The 23,554-nt window shown below is 35.3% G+C and overlaps 1 protein-coding gene across 1 annotated transcript in view; it reads right to left on the reverse strand.

Annotated features, from left to right (window-relative positions):
- Positions 1-23,554, reverse strand: part of BIRC6 (baculoviral IAP repeat containing 6) — a 236,563-nt gene that overhangs the window by 21,618 nt on the left and 191,391 nt on the right. Inside the window, 4 exon segments of the mRNA XM_027113430.1 lie at positions 846-1,063; positions 3,728-3,838; positions 4,494-4,639; positions 19,502-19,712. Coding sequence (XP_026969231.1) covers positions 846-1,063; positions 3,728-3,838; positions 4,494-4,639; positions 19,502-19,712 — 686 coding nt within the window.

Genomic DNA, 23,554 nt, shown 5'->3' on the forward strand with positions numbered 1-23,554 from the left:
TTTTAGCTGTGTATCTAAAGAAGACGCAATATTTAATCCATGAATTAAATCAAGTAAAGAAAGGTTCCTCCCACCCCAGCTATCAAATCTTTAAAAATTACTAGCTGCAGCGTCTCTTGGAATTTAAGGGCAGATCACCACAGTGTTAAAACATAAAGCTGCTGGTTTTATTTATTATTGTACTACCATTACTTAAATCATATGAGTCTGTAAATACATAAATTTCCTAGAAAAGAAAAAGAGAGAAAAAATTTTGAAGACTGATAGTATAAAACATGAGAGAAGTATTCTGGATTACAAGGAAGAAGTCCTGTAAGTTTTTTTCAACTGACCAGCATTAAATCCTTTCATAGTATGTTCTAAAACTATGACAGGCTGCACACAGCCTTTGTTCAGGGAAGGTATCTTGGTATTTTCTTCTAAATCTTTATTTTGAATAGTACTCTCATCCACATACTCTGAACTAACATTAGAAAAGGACTCCCTTGGGCTTCCCTGGTGGCGCAGTGGTTGAGAGTCCGCCTGCCGATGCAGGGGACACGGGTTCGTGCCCCGGTCCAGGAAGATCCCACATGCCGCAGAGCAGCTGGGCCCGTGAGCCATGGCCACTGAGCCTGCGCGTCTGGAGCCTGTGCTCCGCAACGGGAGAGGCCACAACAGTGAGAAGCCCGCATACCGCAAAAAAAAAAAAAAAAAAAAAAAAAGGACTCCCTTCACTGATGTCCAAAATGGTTAACAGAATTTTTATTAAATTTATTTAGATTCATGTTATTTCTAGTGCTTTATATGAATAGTTGAATAACTGGATTAGCCAGGGAAATAGGAAAAAAAGTTGTTTTTTCTACCTTCATGATGTCAAGTCGCTCCTCATCACAGCGCACAAAAACACTAGAGGACGATGAAAGAGGCAGTGAGGTTGACAGCGTCACAGCTTCCTGTGCAAGGCGGCGGGCTCTGGCAGCACTGTTAGCATCATTTGCATTTTTCACCTGAGACATGTAGTGGTAGGTTACTTTAAAACCCAATTTCCCATCTTCATCTTCAGAAACCATCTCAAACGTATCTAAAAGAAAAGAAAAAAAAAAAAACACTGAAAAAAAAAAAAAAACCAGAATGGAGGATAGCTGTCATAATAACAAAAAATTACAAATAAACAAATCACTAATCCTTCTTCCCCCACAAAATGGAGAGGTCTGCAATGTGGAAGAAGAGCGAACTATAAATGTTTACGTAATACCTACATATGTGTGTTAATGCTGCTAGAGCGATGAAATATGTCATGGAAGCAAAGGAAGAAATCAACTTAAATTTACAATTTGGACATGCAGGTAGATTATAGAACATCAAGCATTTAAATCACAATGCAAAGTAGTAGATAAAATGAATGGTATATAATGTTTTTTGCCAAAATATTTCAGAACATGAAATGCCAAAAGGTATTTCATTATATTTCATTTTTAAAAAGAGAATAAGTCTTTATATATTTGCATTTGGAATCAGAAAACAGAAATGACAGGCTGAAGTTTATTTCTGTATTACTTTTGAAATTTAAGTTAATAGGATAAAAGAGGATTATTAGGGAAATCTCTGAAGTACTTTGACAGAATAAAAGTAATGGGTTAATTCTTAACCATTTATTCAGGCAGATTTGGAAGGACTTAAAGTTATGATTTACTTATAAGCTATATGTCCATACAAAATAGAAAGAAAAAAAAGTGGATTTGAACTACATCTCTAATTCAGATTAACCCTACCCCACCAATGGATGAAAACAAAGATATTTAAATATCTTATAAAACTAAACTAAAACCACCTACTGATACAAGGGCAAATACAAAGAAACAATGGTAACTTCTGATCTTGTGTTCATACAATTCTAAATATACAGAAAAACATGAAAACTACATTATAATTATCATTAATGCAGTAAATTTTACCAAGAACTTACTAAGTACTAGGTCCTAGGCTAGGCTCTTTCAGTTAAATAATAAACAGGAAAATATATCTGCCTCAAGAAGTTTATAATCCAGAAAAAAGGGGAAGACCTATAAACAGTGTCATGGGTCTGTGCACTACAAATGTACTATGTCTCAACAAGACTTCTGAGCAGTTTCTATCAGTAAAGTTGTAAACCAGAGTTATTTCATCTGCTCAACTCTGCTACCTTTCACATAATACAGGGATAAATTTCCTTTGAGTTTTATAAACAGCAATCCACCAGATACATACATGAGCTTATCCCCACGCCTGGAGGAAATTTTTATATCATATATCTATAAGAAAACAGGGTCTTCTAATACCAAAATTTTATTAAAATATACAATCAAAGATAATGGCTAGTTGCTAAAAACCTACATACTGCTTGATTCAGCAATTCCTCTTCTATTAATTTGTCCTATGGAAATAATTCTGGAGGTGTACAAATATTTATACGCAATAATGCCCACTGAGATGTTGCAGACGTTACTAAAAAACTGGAAACAACCTAAAGGTCTAGTTATTGGTTAAACAAATGACAGTACTTTGTATGAGAATATTAGGCAGTCAAGGACTTCCCTGGTGGTCCAGTCATTAAAAATCCACCTGCCAATGCAGGGCACACGGGTTCAAGCCCTGGTCTGGGAAGATCCCACATGCCGAGGGGCAACTAAGCCTGTGCACCACAATTACTGAGCCCACGTTCTAGCCCCTGCTCACCACAACTAGAGACAGCCCACATAGAGCAACAAAGACCCAGCGCAGCCAAAAAAAATTTTTTTAAAAATATATAAAGTACTTTAAAAAAATAATTAGGCTTATAAAAAATATTAGGCAGTCAATAAATATCAAGTTGTATAAGAATCGTGATATGAGAAAATATTTGATACGTAAGTTAGAAAACGCAGTTTACTAAAAAACAACACAACAGAAAACCCGTTATTTTTTCTAAATTATTCTAAAAGTCAATGGATAGCAAAACTCAATTACACTTAAAGTCACGTCCAACTGGCAGAGCTTGTGATTTTAAGTGATATGAGAGAAGCCTCCTGGCTGACTAACATTAATCAAAGGCTCTGGCCTATGACTCTGACAGTTATGACATAAATCTACATTTTTTTTGGACTCCTACTTTGGTGTTCTTTTTAATATAGTCAACGTCCTTTGGGCTGGTTCTCAAGAATGAAAAAGAGGGACATACAATAATAGTTAATAATGGTCATCAAAATTTGGAATTCTAGTGTTTATTCATAAACCAGCACCTTATGAAGGGTGCTTATATGATCTTTTCATCAGTCCTTACTTGTCAAGAGTTTTGGAATGGGAAAGGCTACATTTTCCAAAGGTATATCCCTTGGAATTCTAAAATGGTAAGAGTAACAGACTTGGTTCAAAGTCCCAGGTCTTGGCTTCCTTCAGGCAAGGATATGCAGACATGGAGGGGTAAAGAAAGAAAACCACTTTCTGCCTGTTTGTTAGACATTTGGCTTTGTTTTTTTCCTGGTTTCTACTGAATCATGATTTCCAAACATAACTATAAACACAGATATAAATTCAGAGATAGAAAGATGATAAAAATTTTTGCATGTGTGTATATATAAACATACATACACACATATATAGAGTATATGAATAATTCATGGTAAAAGCAAGTTTGAAATTCTTTAATTTTACTAAAACACATTTCAATAGCACTATTAAAAAATGTAAAATGAGAGCTGAAGAAATAAAGAGTACAATTTCAACTTACCAAACTGTAATTTCTTCATGACAGCCACATATTTTTCTTCAAGTGATTTCAATACTGATAAAGGTTTGGGTTTCATAGCCACCTTCTTTGAATATTCACCTAGTTTTTTTTCTGTTATTTAATATTTCAAGATAAATAACATAAGTATACATTTTCGAAGAGTAAAACAAAAAAACTATTAACTTCTAGAGTTCAGAATTTGAATTCTGAAAAATTACCAAACTCTTCATAATTATCTTCCTATTGTACCATTTTAAAATTAAAAGATTTCTTTCTATTTCATAAAAATAACTAATAGGGCTAAAAATCTTATCAATTTTAAAGCTTAAATTCTTAAAATGCTAATTAGATTTCATCTATTCAGGCAAAAACAGCAGAAATAAAGCAATAGCTGATGAAGAATCATTTATTTCTTCCATTGCTAATATGTGAAAATGCCAATTTTAACTGAATTCTTACACACTATTAATGTACTGTTTTCTAATACAATTGCATTTTTCAATTTCATAACTTTCAGTGGGAAAAGAAATTTATAATGCATGCTGTCAGCCTACCAACAGTCTTAGAAATCATACACAGTAGAGATAAATATTTTAAAATTAGAGACTATACATAATTAGCTTGAAAACCTGACATAGAACAGAATCTTTAGGTAAATAACTTGCTAGAAAACCATTAACATAGAGGGAAGAGAAGGCGGTTTTCAGTAGTAAGTGAAACATCTTTGTATCAAAAGAAAAGGAGCGTAAAGAGAATAGTGCTGTACCTTGATTTGCTTGCCGCAAACTGGTAGTGGCTGCGTAAACAATCTCAGCAGTCCTCTGAATGTCTGGCACCAAAAGAGTAAGTCCTTCTGGCTCTTGATCAGATGCATCTGGTTTTACTCCTGTTTTAACATTTTCCCTTTTAGATCTGAAAAGTTTTTTTTAATATGGAAAGAAATGCAAGGAAAATTAAGATTTTAGTTTTGAAAAATAAATACTTCCATAAATCAGTAACAGTTTAAAAATCAACACGATAGTCTGCATTTCATTTGACATACACATGATATATACCAGGAGTAGTTTAAATTAGATTCATTTTGAAGCCATAGGATAATGCCTAGCATAATAACCAAAGTTTCCAGTAGGTTGTCTCTTCATATGCAAAAACAGACAAGAGTTAAAAACACTGTAGAAATGTCATACTGTAAAAAGACCCCAATACCTGGTATGTCCTTCGATCCACACCTTTAAAAACATACTTACAGTAACTATGTACCTAGAAGTAGAGAAATCACTTCTGTATCTAAAAGTAAAAGATCCTCTGCCTTCTAAGACTTGGGAATCAAAGATCCATAGGTGGTTTTTCAGTTTAATACTATTTGTATTTCACTTAGAGTATATTAATTTCCAAGGGGGGGGAAAAAAAGAAAAATTGCAGAATAAAGTGCAGGTTCACTACTAGGTAACTTAATATAATGTGCTTCTATACACTGAATCTTTATTTAAACGTTAAGTTTTAGGGCATAATCATTTTAAAGATATTCTTCTGTATTCCCTATTCAGGGTCTAATATAGACTCAAATTAAATTTTCTAGGTGAATGCAGTAGCATTTTATTAACAAGGTTCACTAAAAACAGCAACTAAGTATCAATTTCCTTTTTTCTATTTCAACTCTCAGCATGTTTTACTCACATCATCATTACACTACTTCTTAGATACTAAAAATCTACATCTTTGTTAATTCATTAAATAGATAATTTAAAACAAACTGAAATCACATATAAATAAAAGCGTTTAAAATGTTTATGCTAAGGTATGATCTAAACTATGCATCATTCATTTTTCTAGTTTGTACAGCTACTAACAAAAGGACATGGCTATAACATTAAAACAACATTTCACAAAGTGGGCATGGAGCCTTAGAGAACTATAAAAAGACTGATAGAAGATAGAAGAGTCTTTAACAAAATAATATCATGCAGTCTATGTCCAAATAAACTGTTCTTTATCACAAAGACAAAAATCTGCTCAGAAGCAATTCAGTGCTTAACTTTAGGTAGATAATAAGAGGTAAATTAAGAAGAGCCACTCAGATGGATAACAAGGGTAACCGGATTTAGTGTTACGCATGAGTCTTGAATTGGCTCCCACACTGTGTGAAAATCTAGCATCCACAGATATTTTTATACCACCTCATACACCACCTCACCTGGCAAGAGGATTTAACTTAAGAACCGTAATGTGTCACTGGGTTACTGCTTTTTCTCCTACCCTCTCTTCTTATCTTCCCTGATGTATATGTAGGAGTCACAGAGAACACATGGCCAACTCTCATTTGCTACTCAGGAACCACTTGGTAGATGTTTTGCTGTATATCATATTAGGCATCAACCTCTGTGTGTGAACATGTATACGAACATATATGTTTGCATATGTAAGTAAGGAGAATATAGTGAATGAATGTTTTAAGACTGAAATAGACATTTTACTGCTAGAATCAAATAACATACTGCATCTTTTATAGCTATGAAGTTAAGCTGAGACTACAGTTTAATAGTGAGTCTGACAATTTTTTAAATAAAGATATGATTCTGGTAGACAAGATCAAACAGATTCTCAAATTCTGCATTTACCAATGGCTGTTCACAAACTTTGTGAAACACTGAGAGTCAAGAAAAAACACTTAAGTTGATTGATAGTACCCCCTCTGAATTTATAAAGACTCTCTCTCTCCCCAGTTGCAAATGATTCTCTTCCTGGGGCTTAAAAAAATTCTTAATTAGAAGGGCCACTGAACAATAGGAAAACAACAGTAAGTAGTTTGAGAAAACAGAAGAGTTATGGTTATAGCCATAATAAAATAAAGATGGTTTCCTAAATCTATGATTAGTCAGTTGATTCATTATATTCTCAATAAAGATGTCACTTAAAGAAACATATCTTGCCAAGCAGAGAAGGAAGATTACAGGAGTGAAGCTCATTTTTCCAGAATTAGGGTATTTTCTCCTTGAAGAAACAAGAACCTCTGGCATGGAGAGTAAACTGCCTCAATGCAATTTAGAGCAAGTTACCCTCAGAAAACTACTGATTCTAAATGTCAAGCCCTATTCATGAATACCAATTTCCTAACTCCAGTTTTTAAAAGATGATTAGTAGGAGAAATCTCTATTATTAAAATACTGCAAATAGTTAGGATAAAAATTTTTGTTATTTTTGACCACAAAATTTTAAAAATGTTTAAGAATTTTGCAAAAAGATCCACAGAAATTTTAAAAACAGCATTTTTTACACCAAATGCGTAAAAGAAATAATCACATACATCTTGAAGATAATGGCTGAACCATAATGCAGACATAATTAGACCTTTGCAGCAGGTTCTAACGAGAATTTTTTATGTGGATAGTCTTTTTGAAAAAACATACAGCAGAAAAAGGAATAATCTTCAAAAGGTAAAAGTACTTCAAATATATGAAGAACACACACTACCTGCCTGATGATGACTACAACTAGTCATTGTCTGACATTAAACTACAGACAGCAGTCTCTTTTCTATAAAAGCTGCAGGTTACTGTCAACCCATATGTAGGCCCAGCTCATGAAAAAAGGCCATACCTTAGCTCACATCCTGAAGTCTGTGTGAAAAGCTATTTGAGTTCAAGGCACCTAGCTGGAAGTAGGTCTTTGAGACTGACAATGGATCCAACATGGTAAAAGCAATCAGCGACGGCCGCTACCATGGTATCCGCTGCTTTGTGCATACGTTGAATCTGGTTGTGATCACTGCCCTGAAGAAATACGAGGAATCAACTGAAGTTTCTACTATTGCACAGAATTATCTGCAAACATTTTCCACTATGCTGTGAATTCCAACGACACAGCTAATAAATTAAGCAAATTTTGGCTCTGTGACATATAATCTAAACTAGGATGTGAGCAGAATGGGCAAATCTTTCTTGTGAAAACAAAAAGAAAAAAGAAACCCATAACTCAACATTCAGTTATATTGAACTGCTTCTTCTAATTCTACCACCCACATTAAGTTGGATATTTGTATGACTACAAGATATCAGAATTATGTTCTCTTATAATCTATAAACTAAAAACAGCTTAATACAACTATCTTCTTGGTTGGACATTAGGAAAGACCACTTCAATCCCCTGCACTCCTAATTCTAAAGTCAAAACTATCAAACTGTTGAAATAAACATTTAAAAAGCAGAACCACATTGAAGAAGTAATCAGGACACCACGTGCTGAAATGTCCAGATTCAGAAGTATTAAGAATTAGTGTCTTAGAGGAAGATTCTAAAACTACAAGAGAATGAAACTTCTATATTTACCTATAAAACAATGCACCATATCCACAGTTCTAAAGCTCTTTGCCAGGAATTATAGTTTAAAAAAAAGTAGAAGTAAAAGTAAGCAGAAAGATTTTTAAAAATATTACTGTGGAGAATTATTTGCTTCTAATGTCTATAGAAAACACGAAAATAATTTTTGAAATGCACCACTAAATGGGATAAGACCTTTGTAAGATGAATGTTTTCCATGCTTATTTTAAAGCTTAGTTTTAAACTTTAGATTCCCTTTTGTTTTTACTTAAATTCTTTCCAAATGGAAGTACTGGTTTTAGTTTTCAATATGATTTAAATGAAAGTAGAAAATAAAATCTTCTTTGTCTTAAATGAAGCATAAATGAGCAATAGGAGAGAAGGGAATATTCAAAACAGAGGTATGAGAAGCCTTTGAAAATAAAACCTTGATTTTTAGATTAGATAAAAATATAATAGTTTTCCAGTCAGATTAAACATCACAGGACAAATACGGTACTGTGTGCTGCTGTGGAATGGAGTTGCCACAAGTAATATGCTTCACCAGGGGACAATCCAACTGGGGCTAAGAGATATTAAAATAAATGTTGGCACTGCTGTCTCCACCACCAAGTAAAAAAGGTTGACAAACCACTGAATTTGTCCAAGGTCATCACAAAAAGAAACTTAAAAAGTATATATATATGGTTGCAACAAATTCTTCTTGTCTAAGAAATCAGGCCTTTTTCACTTTGTAGGTTTGAGAAACAGAGGAAAAAGAAAAGATAGGAAATGTTTTTCCAATGAAAACAAATGTAGGAGGACTGGAACTGAAATTCTTTCTCAACTGAAGCCCTAAAGGAACTAACTTAAAGGAGTTAAAACAAGAGAGTTTGATAGAAAATATGCCGTTTAAGAAGTAAATTAACTAATCTTATTGCTTAGTTGGATAAAAATGAATTGGGTATTTCTACAAGACAATTCAGTTATTTTAAAAACTGATGAACTTTGCACCGGAAGACACTTTGGGATAGCTAAGGGAAAGGGCAATCAAGGATGCTTACTTTAATAATGCTATTAAAGAGAAGTTCAATGTTGAGAACACCTTACACTCAACAGAGTCATTTGTGTCACGTCCTTATTAGCAATTAAGATTATGTGATTGGCGGCAAGTGCCTTTTTCAAACTTCTGGTGAAGCTATCAAATACTAAATATACAAAATATGATTATTTGTCTACTGGAGTCGAGCAGGAAAAGTCTGCACAAAAGATCAAGGACAAAATATCTGCCTTTGCTCCAACTCCAAGGAGGCTACGAAGTGCCACACTTACTCAAAAGTGAAACCAAACTACTATGGCTGTACTGTGACTTCATTTTGAGATAACACAGGTTGAAATGGCCAGCAGATGAATTTCACCAAGAATGGTACTTAAAATCTGAAGGGCTCACATTTTCACACTGTGATTATTTTGTGGGCAACAAAATGAATTTTCACACTAGATAATTATATTTCAAGTGGAAACAATACATATATAAAGGTTTAAAGTATTACGCTACCTGATGCCACAAATCCCTTTATTAATGGAGGTGACAGAGTTGCTTTCAAGTTCTTTCTTTTTTAAGAATCTAAAATAAAATGCTGATCGACAACTGGTCATAAACAGGCAGGAGTTGTTTTTTCTATTTGTTATTTAAATATCGAGTTTTGCTTATAAACTCTTTAATTTCTTCTTGACAAGGGAGTTAAAGATATTACAAATATAGGACATACTAAGATAGTAACAAAATTCAGGAGATGGAAAACAAGAGGGTGTTTAGCGGGGTGGGAAGAGGCTTCTCCAGCAACATAGAGAAAATAATTATATCTCCAACACACCACCCTAGTCTATGCAAGTAGACACCAAATCAGCTTGAAAAGACAGTAAAGGAAAAATACATACATCAATAACTAAGAAATTTTCAGAGGAAATGTTTTTATTGATTCTTTTGAGCAAAAAAAAAAAAAATCAAATGGGTAAAGCTGACTTAATCCTCATTTAAGTGATAATTACATGAAGTTGCTACCAGCTCATGTTCTACAGACCACAAAACACAGTTTACCTTACTTAGGTTACCTTAGTGATCTAGTAATTATTACTTAGGCACAACTCGAATGGCTATGCATATCTAACGAAATATGCTACCTTTTAACATCTTATCATAGTGTTAAAAAAAATTCTTCAGGGGAGTGAAAAAAGATAAGCAAAAGAAAATATAAGAAAAATTCTGTAGAATCTGCATTCTTATATATACTTTTTTAATTATCAAAAGCAAAATTTTCAATTAAAAAATGTTACTTGTCAACATTAAAAATATTTATGTATCCTAACTTTCCAAAGCCAAATCAGAAATAAGTTCACACTTCGATTTCTAATTATTCACTGATGCATAAATCCAATTGTTCTTTGGAAGTTAAGTTCAATTTAGTAAATAAATATACTTGATTGGGACATTAGGAAATTTGAGGTCTTATCATAGCTCTCTGCCACTAAGCACGAGACCTTGGAACAAATCACAGTATTTATGGACCTTGTTTTCATCATTTATAAAAAGGGGGATATGAACTATCTGAACTCTTAAGAGCATTCCTTATAGTTCTAAAACCCTGTAGATATTATGGGACAGGTTACTTATCGTGAAGTGCCCAGAAAGATTTACAAACTAAACCTTACTTAGCAAGAGACTTCAAATTCAGCAATTAAGATTGCTTGAGATTTTGTCAGAAGTAAGATAGTGGAAACCATCTTGAAACATAAAGCTCATCTAATGTAATCTGACAAGGAATAAATAATCATTTTATATGTTATGCTACTGAGGTAGAAGTATTAAGTCAATTTATAATTTTTAATGAGTTTATGTTTGTTAATCACTTAAATAATAGAATAAGCTGTACTTTGGTACTTGATCTAAGTGTTTTTCAGGAATCAGCTAAAGCTGAAGTCTAGCCATTACATGTCACCTTAGTGATCAATGAACAATTTTGGTAAAAGGTAGCAATGGGGTATAAAAATAGAAGTATCTGGACTACGGGTCAATCAACTTGTCTTTTTTTTTTTTTTTAAATTATTTATTTGGCTGTGCTGGGTCTTAGCCGTGGCATGTAGGATCTTTAGTCGCTGCATGTGGGATTTAGCTCCCTGACCAGGGATTGAACCCAGGCTCCCGGCCTTGGGAGCATGGAGTCCTACCCACTGAACCACCAGGGAAGTCCCTCTTTCTTCATAAATGTTGTTTTTGATAATGAACACTACAGGCATCAGGAAAGTGGGGAGCTAAATCCCAGATTTATTACCTATTAGTAAGTTTTTAAATGTTAAATTCTAAGTAATAGTTTCATTCTTTGTAGAACAAGAATATTTTCTTGTCTACCACACAGAGCAAAAAGAACTAGTAATACACATCTAAGAACTTCTGAAACTCTATATCCTACACAAAAGTTAGGTTATAATATTATTCCTTGTATTTTTTACACAGCTATATGCTACTATATATTTATTATAACTTTTCCCACATTTAAAGCAGTTTGGCTTATTCTTCAGAAACAAGAAGGGAAATCAATAAAAACATAGAGGCTGGAACATAAATATTATACTAATCAAAATTATTTCAAACTGACAGAACAAAAGGAATTCAGAAAATACTTTTGTCTTTTATCTGCCTAAGTCATTAATCTGACAGTTAGAAAAATTCATTTTTACCAGATTTTTTTTTTTTTTTGCAGTAGGCGGGCCTCTCACTGTTGTGGCCTCTCCCGTTGCAGAGCACAGGCTCCGGACCCGCAGGCTCAGCGGCCATGGCTCACGGGCCTAGTCGCTCCGCGGCATGTGGGATCTTCCCAGACCGGGGCACGAACCCGTGTCCCCTGCATTGGCAGGCGGACTCTCAACCACTGCGCCACCAGGGAAGCCCCATTTTTACCAGATTTTGATCTCTCATAACTGGCATAAAATTAAGTGGTAGTGACCTTGGACTTACGTGCAGTAAACATCTAATCACAGGCTGTCTTTGGCATGTGTCTAACAAACACTGCTTACACCTTTATACATCCTTTACCTCCTACTTTTGTATCAGGGTGTCATTCTCACATGCGCTCCCCCTCGCCCCCGCCCCAGCCTCTCTCTTTTGGCCCCTAGGGAACTATTTCTTCCACTGCTTGTAGATATAAAAATTAAAAGTATTAAACACAAAAATCATCAAATTATAAAACTAAAAAAAAAAACAGAAAGTAAGGCTTTTTGGATAAAATAAATGAAAAACTTTTTTTTCTGCATTCGGTAAGAAAGAAAAGTGTCAATATTGCTATACTGAGGGCACCTGAAAAACGGAACATTTATGGTAATAAAGTTTTCAAAAACTATGCAAGAAAAAAGTACAAAATTTCCATATGATAGCATCATGAAATGTCCCAATTTTGTTTAAATTTTAAGTGATAGATGATATTAGAAAATGGCCTAAGTAGAAAATTACATTTAACATTATAGGTACATTTAAGGTATGTTTTCAAAATGGTATAAAACCAGTGTACAAAACATGCTATTATATACTTAGAAAAAAATTAATTTCTGAAATAGTCCTCATAATTAATTATCTAAATGTTATCTGTTTCAGACAAAAGTTGGAAAGTGCTGAATGTAAAAATTCTCTATTTTGAAGCAATACACTTTTGCCTAGTCTTTAGTTAGGAATGTTTCCCTGACTTATCTTAATATAAATGTTTACTAATAATCAGCCAACAGCAATATTCATCAGTTTATTTATGTTAACCATTAGACTCAAATTAACTCTAAGCAGTTATTGCAAATTGTGAATCTTGAGAGGACTTATTAGGAGAGGTGGTAGACAGTAAAATATAGAATCATGAGTAAAAGAATATTAAAATATCATCATCTTTAGGAAGTTCTTAATGCAATTTGTACAGTAAATATTTAACAACTTTTTAAAGACAGACTAAATCACAATAAATCACTCCTAGGTGCCACCTTGCCATGTCAACAGGTTAGTCTTGCCAGGAAAGATGAACATAATAAACTAGAAGTATATACATTTATTCCTTGAATAGTGCTCTGGTTTACACTAATACCAATCCCATCAGAATACTGTAATTATCTGTCACCAAACTAATCCTCACCCATAGGAGAGTGAGGATGAGAATCAAAATACCACTCTAAATTGCAGCCACATTAAAACAAAAGCAAGGCTAGTCTGGCTTCTGCTAACTTTCGATTCTCCCAATTAAGCACAGATAAAAGGAGGAAGGAGAGTAAGACAGTCAATGGACATACATCATCCCATTTCTTCTCCTTTTTAATTTTGTTAGTTTATATTTGCAAAATGCCATTACTTTTAGAGGACTTGATATATCCTATTAATAAAGTTTCCCAAAGCGTGAGAAAACATTAAGTGATAATTAGACATGGTATTAGTTAACTGAATTGAAGAGTGAGAAAACTAGTCTCTTTCCAATGAAAAGAAAGGTCTCAGTAAGCCTTTGGTAATTTCTTAGCATTGTTAAATCTTCCTTATTAAAACACAAAACGGGTCTGGAGTCAGACACTAACTTTTTTTTTTTTAATATTTATTTATTATTTATTTATTTTTGGCTGCATCAGGTCTCAGTTGCAGCACATGAGATCTTTGTTGAGGCACGCAGGATCTTTCATGGCGGCACTTGGGCTCCTCGTTGTGGTGTGTGGGCTTCTCTCTAGTTGTGGTGTGTGGGCTTCTCTCTAGTTGTGGCGCAAAGGCTCCAGGACGCATGGGCTCTGTAGTTGTGGCGCATGGGTTCCAGAGTGCTTGGGCTCTGTAGTTTGCAGCACGTGGGCTCTCTAGTTGAGGTGCACGAGCTCAGTAGTTGTGGCGCACAGGCCCAGTTGCCCTGCAGCATGTGGGATGTTAGTTCTCTGACCAGGGATCAAACCCGCGTCCCCTGCCTTGTAAGGTGGATTCTTTACCATTGGACCACCAGGGAAGTCCCAGACACTAATTTTTTAAATTTAGTTTATTCACTTTTAGACTTATCTTCTATTTATGGCAAATGACACTGGTCCGTCTGATATGTTAGTAATGTGAAGTTTCCTCTTTAAATAAAATGTTTGGTTAAAAAAGAAAATCTGATCTAAAGAAAGATTCTAGCAAAAGCATGGGTGCTATAAGGTTTGAAAGTTCCTCCTCATAAATGCTGAGGCTCTTCACTCTGACAAAGAATTTCTACCAAGAAAAATTTCCTTCAGTTTTCAACCATGAAAATGGTTTGGTTTATTTTGATCCGATTAATAAAAATCCCATTATCACATGATACTCTTTTAAGATGAATTCTAAAATAATATAGACAAAAGGCTCTAGAAAAATTAAATCTAAAGCCTACTTACTGTCATATAAGTTTTCCACATATACAATTTTGGCTGGGTGACAGCTTTAAGGAAAGAGAAGAATTGTATGAAAATGAATGTAGTCTCACCCTGTCATTCCTAAACCTTAATATAAAAGATTTTAGATTCTCTGCTAATGATTCTGAGCCTCTGTCAAGCCAATAGATGACTGTTTTCTGTCTTCAGTAAAATAACCTAGTAGGATTAGTACTGGAGAACTCCTGCGTAAGATTACAGACTTCAGATTCTGATATGTTAACAAAGGAAACCATGCTCCGAAAACCATTTATTCGATAGCACTTACACTTTATTGAAGGAGATCTCCAGGGATAAATCCGCAGTCACTGATACTAACACATAGGCAGAATAATGTAGTTAATAAGTAATTTAAAGCCTGAGTTATATTATTTCTTTTTTAAAGTCAAACATCTGAAACATAGACAGTATTTCTACCTAGGAACTAACTTTCTTTTAAGTCCATAATTTTAGAGCAAGAATGCTAATAGACTCAAATCCTCAGTCCCCAGAATGGCAGGATGGGAGAGGACACAAACAGCTCAACTGTCAAGACAGAAAGGATGAAAATCTCTTCCATGGCAATTTAGTCTTGTTCTAACTCCCACCCTAACCATTCAGATACACTGCAAGACAATCTTTTTTTTTTTTTTTTTTTTTTTGCGGTACGCGGGCCTCTCACTGTTGTGGCCTCTCCCATTGCAGAGCACAGGCTCCGGACGCGCAGGCTCAGCGGCCATGGCTCACGGGCGCAGCCACTCCGCGGCGTGTGGGATCTTCCTGGACCGGGGCACGAACCCGTGCTCCCTACATCGGCAGGCGGACTCTCAACCACTGCGCCACCAGGGAAGCCCCTAAGACAATCTTTTTATAATGCAGATCTGATTAGATCTCTGCTGAAATCCTTTCAATGGCTCATCACATTTAAGAGTAGGTAACTATGAAGTTCTTCAAGCCCCTGCTTTCCTCTCTAGCCCCATTTCCCACCCCTATTTCTCACCTGAAGGACACCCAGGCACACCAAACTTCTTTATTCTCTACATTTCGCTGAATACTTGATGCTTTCTTTCACTCCAACATTCTTCACACAGCCTGGTACATCAGGCCCCTGCTCCTCTTTATTTAGCCAATTCTTATGTATTCTTTGGGCTTCCAAATCTGGGTTGATCCTCCAGTAATGTTTTAAACTTCCAATATGCCATGTACTGTGTTATTAAAACTGCCTAGTTATTGTTTCCCCCATAATCTGTCAGTCCCTTAGAAAAAGTCCTAATTTTCTTGTTATGCTCTCATGAACATTCAATAAACATCCGTTAAATGAACAAATCAGTGATGCTCTTGTGACTAGGCCAGATATCACCTATCTGAATATAAGCGCAAGCTTCTAAAACACTAATTAGATAAAAGCAAAGTAAATGATCTGCCTTTTCAGCTTCTTCATGATATTTTCCTAGTTCCTCTTATAGAAGGTTTCAGGCTTGGAGGGGAGAGTCAGTTAACCTATATAATCTCTATCATTCTTTGAATTTTGAGATCAAAATTAGTTGGGTTTAAGCATTGTCCTCAAGATAGGATTTTTTTTTTTTGCGGTACGCGGGCCTCTCACTGCTGTGGCCTCTCCCGTCGCAGAGCACAGGCTCCGGACGCGCAGGCTCAGCGGCCATGGCTCACGGGCCCAGCCGCTCCGCGGCATGTGGGATCCTCCTGGACCGGGACACGAACCCGCATCCCCTGCATCAGCAGGCGGACTCTCAACCACTGTGCCACCAGGGAAGCCCAAGATAGGATACTCTTAATTGGATTATTCCAACCAGTAAAAGTAAACTTCCTCTTTAGATTTGGGCAAAACGTTTTAATTTCTTTCATCCAAAAAAGCTAAAAATTGTAAGTATAACATATACAGAAGAAATAATATCAATGTAAATCATTATATGTAACCACAATTATCATCCAGAGACCTGCAAATTACATAGAGAATCTATCTTTTCTTTATCTAATATGACAAAATTGTGCTATGTTAAATTTTCATTTGGAGGGAAAGAACTGCATGCCTTTTGTGTATTTCTGGCTTTTAGAAAGAAAAAAAAAGTAACAAATGAGAAATAATAAGAAGAAAACAAGGCAATACAATAATATACATAAACATAATTAGTAAACTAGTACTTGCTTTCTTGCTTTAAAAAAAAAAAGAAAAACCTATACTAAATAGATGTACTCTATCTACTCTTACCTATTTTTCCCCTGAGCCCCCAGGTGCAGATGTGGCCAGGACACCCCAGGGAATCACCCACAGTCAAGGCATCCCCCCCACCTGCCTTATTTCTTACTGAGAGAAAAAGAGACAAAAATAATGCAAAAATGTTCTGAGCTGGGGAACACCTACACATTATTTTTAAAGTCATAACTCCAAATCCTGATGAAGCACTAAAACACATCCTAAAAGTGATATGTAAACAGAATGTAATTTGCCTTGACCATCCTCTTCGAAGAGTATCCTGGGTTTTGTTTTTGTTTTTAAATACAGTTGGGGATCAGGTAGAGGGGAGGGGGGAGGGGGAAGCTTTGCATCTTGAAACAGTGTTAAAAATAAATTTAGACCAATTTCTGTGGGTATAAACTTTACAGGAAATTGGACTATACTGTTCACTTTATTAGAGTTCTAGTCTGATGAAAATATAAAAAGAAATACATTTAAGTTTCGACAGGCTGGAAAAGAGTAGATTTTCCCCTCTTTCTGTGAAGTGGAAAGTGAATTCTCAAGGTGCGAAACCTTGATAGGAAAGTAGGGATGTTATAACATGTATGTCTTTGCTGGCTTCTTTTTGTAACAGAGGCTGTATTCTACACATATATTAAAAAAAACCAGATATCATGAGGAATCGTGACGAAGAGGCACATTCAAACCATAATACAAAACTCTCTTTAGTGTTTGTCAGTAAAATAGCTTTAAAATATAGTTAACTGCACAGGGTCACTGTAAAGATAAAATAAAAAATGAAATGATCTCTGTGAACAGTCATGATCTTTATGTGCATGTTTTTTTTTCAATTTAAAAAAAATTAATTTATTTATTTTTGGCTGCGTTGGGTCTTCATTGCTGCGCGTGGGCTTTCTCTAGTTGCGGCGAGTGGGGGCTACTCTTCCTTGCAATGCGCAGGCTTCTCATTGTGGTGGCTTCTCTTGTTGCGGAGCACGGGCTCTAGGTGTGTGGGCTTCAGCAGTTGTGGCTCATGGGCTCTAGAGCGCAGGCTCAGTAGTTGTGGCGCATGGGCTTAGCTGCTCCACGGCATGTGGGATCTTCCCGGACCAGGGCACGAACCTGTGTCCCCTGCATTAGCAGGCGGACTCCCAACCACTGCGCCACCAGGGAAGCTCCCTACATGCATGTTTTGCTGGTACAAAATTTAAAAGTTTTGAAGTGTCATTTTTTCTTGGTGAAAGATTTTAAAGAATTTCTTTTTCCAGGTAACCAAGTAGAAAAATAAAGAGCTCCTGTTAACTGAAACTCAGTTATCCTCTATCCGCAATTAAATTTTTGTAGTGGTTCATTAATACATTTCATGCAGAAGTTTAATTTTTAAGAAATTATACTGCATGTTATGTGAACAGGATATACGTTAAGAAAAGCAGCAAAAACGGCACTCTAGGTCTGCAAATTCCATTCACTTAGCTCAGTTAGAAAATCAGACCTTTAGTCTGATGATACCACACTATTTTTGTATAATTATGCTAGCTACCTAGGTTACCAGTTAGAAAGATTTTTGCCATAATGAAGGATGGGACCAAAGATAATATTATTTTCTTCTCTACAACATAAAAAAGTCTCACACTATCAAAGAAAATATACCTTTACATTTTCCCTCCCTGGTAAAAGAGTATGAACCTACAGCTTTTTATATCGCTACCAACTGGGTCTTCTTTAATCTCTTCTCTAATTCATGATTATTACTGCCTGGCAGTGAGCCACTAGTTTTTAAAGTGATATTGACAGTACAATAAAGCTAAAAGAGTCAGAATAATCTGAGGAGTTGATTTCTTCTGAAAAATGAAAGCTGACAAAAACTATTCCTCCAATGACCAATTCTCTGCCATCATTTGATGTATACTGAGTTTCTCAAATTTTAGGCTACTAAAAAAATAAGTGAGAACAGGTAGGACAAATATATTGCAAAGATGGTAAAGAAGATTAACTGATTCAAAAGACCACTAACAAAGAAATAAGCTTCCTCTAGCCTAATTCTGAATGTTTATGCAAACATCAGAATTTATGCCATCTTTAAGTAAAACTGACAACCATTAAACAGATTCTGCTAAGAGAATGAAAAAGGTTACCAGGAAAAGGTTTTTAAAAAAGTTTTTGATAAGAGGACTCACCATCTGATTTCTAGCAAGGTATAAACTTAACCAAAGATTCATTTAAAACTTCAATTTTCCACGAAGATAAAATACTAACTTTACTATAACTTCAGCAAATAAATACCAAATCCTCTACCTTCTAAAAAACATTATAGCATGAATTATAACATATGTATCAAAATGAAACTAGTAATTCCTAAAGCCAACAGTTCTAATTCTATGAATCTACTCTGCAGAGATTTTTGCAAGTCCCAAAAGATGTATGTCAGAGGTTATTACAAATTAGAAATAACCCAAATGTCCACTAATAGATGGTTAAGTAAAATACAGCATCTATATACAATGCATAATCAGAAATATTAAGAACATTATCAGCAATATGTATTTACTGAGAGTGAAGGTGTCTTTCACCTCAATATTGAGTAAAACTAGCATCTATCTGTATAATAGGTACAATGTGATAGCATTTAAGAAAAACTCTATCTATAGCTATAAGATCGCATAGGGCGATGTCTGGTAAGCCACTGTTAATAAACGTTTCTGAGTGTAGGATTTGGTGGCTACTTTTTCTTTGCAGTTTTATTTACTGCTTGTGCATATGTTTGTTTAATTAGCATACATCATTTTTAAAAAACCAACAAAGCTATTTTAAAAAAGATAGTAAAAGCCAAGGTCAAAAGAAATGAACAAAGTATAGTACCTTAAACGGTTGGTGTAGGTATCAACACAGGTCTTCATTTTGGCTAATAATGTACCAACAGAAGTTTGACACTCTGACTGTTCTTCTTCCTCTTCACCATTCTCTGCAGAAAGAGGCAACAATAGGGGCACCATGCACGTACAAGAAGCAATGGCCCGGAGCAATTCTAGCAGAGCTCGATAGAGTGGCACATGTCTTGCCATGTCGAGAACTGTAAGAGGGAAGAAGGCGAAAGCATAAAATGAGCAGATGTGCAATATAAAAGTAAGTCCACAGCAATGTAGCTTCTACTTGGATCTTAAGATTAATTGCTTGGTTGGTAAGTGGACTAAAGTAGATGTTCATGAAGCACCAATGTACAAAGTGTAGCACTTTTAGGGAACAAAAAAAAATGAAAATGGCACAGAGTTGGGGAGACAGCAAGAAATGTAATTAAGTAACTATTTAGTTATATCACACATAAAAATGATTAAATAGTCCAGATAATACATTATGGCAGTAAATACATTTACTTATTTACTTAAAAAAATTATTTATTATTTATTTTTGGCTGCATTGGGTCTTTGTTGCTGCATGTGGCTTTCTCTAGTTGCGGCGAGTGGGGGCTACTCTTCGTTGCGGTGAGCGGGCTTCTCATTGTGGTGGCTTCTCTTGTTGCAGGGCACGGGCTCTAGTAGTTGTGTGGGCTTCAGTAGTTGCAGCATGCAGGCTCAGTAGTTGTGGCACACGGGCTCAGTAGTTGTGGCGCACGGGCTTAGTTGCTCCGCGGCATGTGGGATCTTTCCGGACCAGGGCTCGAACCTGTGTCCCCTGCATCGGCAGGCGGATTCTTAACCACAGTGCCACCAGGGAAGCCCTAAGCTATGATCTTATCCCAGTTATAAAAAGCAACAAACAACATTAATTAATCCTAAAAATTAATCTGACCTCTATAAAAAAGAAAAATACTTAGTGTTTTAGATAGCGTGTTCATTAAGAGGTAGAAGATTATTTCCCAATGTTATTAAATAATGTATAGTTATAATACTTTCCTCAGAATTTGCTGTTTCTCCTTACATTCTTTTGAATGGAGTTCTATGAATGTAATTTATGCTCTGTATTACAATATTACCTCCAACTAATCCACACTTCACTGTTCAACATTCTATTCCCAGAAAAATAAAGCCAACTATAAGAAAGCATAGTTGTGTTTTTTGGTTTTTTTTTTTTTTTTTTGCAGTACGCGGGCCTCTCACTGTTGTGGCCTCTCCCGTTGCGGAGCACAGGCTCTGGACGCGCAGGCTCAGCGGCCATGGCTCATGGGCCCAGCCGCTCCATGGCATGTGGGATCCTCCCAGACCAGGGCACGAATCCGTGTCCCCTGCATCGGCAGGTGGACTCTCAACCACTGCCCAACCAGGGAAGCCCAGCATGTTTTTTTATAATATAGTAAATAACATATACTCTTACATTAGAAAAGCAGTAATATAAATTACCTGCTAAATCACATCACGTTAAGTAATTCTAAACATTAAAGTGACAGAGGGTTATTATGTATACACAAAAACTGTCTTAGGGGTTTAATAACAGACACTTTGCCAGGATAACAATCCATGCGATTGAAAATGAGGCAATATTGTGTTCTTATTATAAGACAATAAACTTGGAGAATTAAATCTAAAATGTTCTGAGATATAAATAAACTATTCGATCCAAAGAATATAAGAAATGATTTGACATAGGAAAGAACTTGCATGAAGAACTTGCTCAAGACTGTATAATCAGTGAAGTGGAGCAAGCAGGATGCACACACAGGTCGTCCAGTTCTGAAGTCCAGACACTTAACTACTGAAATATAACGGCACTCAATAGTCACAGTTTCAGAAAAAAACACTAACATGATTTACCAACAGAGAGGAAAAAAAAGTGTTCCAGGCATGGGAAAAAATTTAATATGGCCTGAAATTCCTCCTAACAGGTTCCTTAAAGCACACTAAAAAGTGCTAGGTGCCTTTAAGCTTTAATCGGTATAGTTCATAATCTTAAATATTTTCAACATACCTTACAGCACAGTCTCAAATTTAGCTACAACATTCAAATGGTAAAATAATAAATTTCCCTCTTAATATAATTTAATTCTCTAGAAACTTTAAGTGGCACTTGTTATTTAAAAAAAAATCAAAACTCTAAGTAATCCAAGCAAAATCACAAAATCATTTCCCGATGAATTATTTATAACTTTCAAAATCAACTTATTGAGGCACAACTTACAGTCAATAAAATGCACTAATTTTAAGTACATATTCAATGATATCTGACAATATACACTCCTGTGTAATCACTGCCAAAATGAAGATACGTAATACTTTTATCATCCCAAACACCTTTGTAGTTAATCATCCTCCTCTGGACAGCTTCAGGCAACCACTCCTATGCTGTCACCTTGGAAAGCAGATAAGCAACAGAGAAAACCAACAATGCCAAATCGGTTCTTTTTTTTTTTTAAACATTAAAAAAAACCCACTTACTTATTGATTGATTGATTGCCATGCAGTGCGGCTTGTGGGATTTTAGTTTCCTGACCAGGGATTGAACCCGAGCCCTCGGCAGTTAAAGCACAGAGTCCTAACCACTGGACCGCCAGGGAATTCCCCCAAATCAGTTCTTTAAAAATAAATAGCAAATCTCAATAGCCCCCGTCAGTTAAAAAAAATTGAATTCTTACTTAAAATCCTTTTCATTAAAAAGCTCCATATGGCTTCACAGGTAAATGTTATCAAACACTTAAAAAACACATACTTTTTTTTTTTTGGCCACACCACGTGACTTGCGGGATTTTCGCTCCATGACCAGGGATTGACACCCCCCCCCCCCCCACCCCCCCCCCCCCCCCCCCCCCCCCGCACTAAGCCAGCTGTGAAAGCACCTAGTCCTAACCACTGGACCGCCAGGGAATTCCCTAAAAAACACATACTATTAATTGTATGTGGTGTACTTCAGAAAACAGAGGAAGTGGTAACAACTCATTTTATGAGGACAAAATTACCCAGATACCAAAATAAGACAAAGACATTACCAACAAAAAAAAGGAAGAAAAGAAAAAAGAAACTACAGATGAGTATCCCTCATGAACACAGAAACAAAAAAGTAAAATAAATCACAACCAAGTGGCTTTTATTCCAGGATTGCAAAGTCGACTTTACATTTGAAAAATCAATGTAATTCACCATATTAACAGACAAAATAAGAAAAGCCATATGATCATCTTACCAGATCTAAACAAAGTATTTAATGAAATTCAAAATCCATTGATGATAAAACTCTAACCAAACCAGAAACAGAAGAAAACTGCCTCAAGCTGATAAAGGGAATCTATAAAAAACCCTACATCAACCACCATATTTAATGGTGAAAAGACTGAACACCTTTCCCCCAAACTGACAACTTCTGCAAGATCTAAACAGTACAATAAGAAAAAAAAAAAAATCTTTTAAAGAAATAAACAAAACTCATAGAAATTGGAAAGAAGAAATAAAATTGTCTGTCTTTAATGTTCATGGCATGATTATCTTTCTATACAGAAATCCTAAGGAATGTAGCACAACTACTGAGTTGTACAAGGTAGTAGCATATCAGGTGAATAAATAAAAATCAACTGTATTCTTATATACTAGTAACAAGAAAATAAAATTTTTAAAAAAGTATAATTTACAATAGCATAAAAAATGAAATTGGGATAAATTTGACAATTTCAGAAGTATAAAAACACTGCTGAGGCTCATTGAAGGAAATTTAAACAACTAGATATACAATGCTCATAGAAGACCCAATATTGTTAATAAGTTAATTCTCTCCAAATTCATGTACAGATTGAATGCAATTCCAATCAAATTTCCAATGGGCTTTTAGTTGGGGGGTAGAAACTGACAAGATGACTCATATATATGGAAATGCAAACGACCTAGAGAGTCAAAATAATTACAGCTGAATTTTATTTGCCATAAGATTATAAATTCTGCAATTAATGCATCTTAAGAGTTAAGTAAACTTTATAAATATTAACTGGTCAAATGC

This window comes from Aethalodelphis obliquidens, unplaced genomic scaffold (genome assembly GCF_003676395.1).
Source record: "Aethalodelphis obliquidens isolate GAN/ISIS:26980383/991018 unplaced genomic scaffold, ASM367639v1 scaffold12, whole genome shotgun sequence".
Lineage (NCBI taxonomy): Eukaryota > Metazoa > Chordata > Mammalia > Artiodactyla > Delphinidae > Aethalodelphis > Aethalodelphis obliquidens.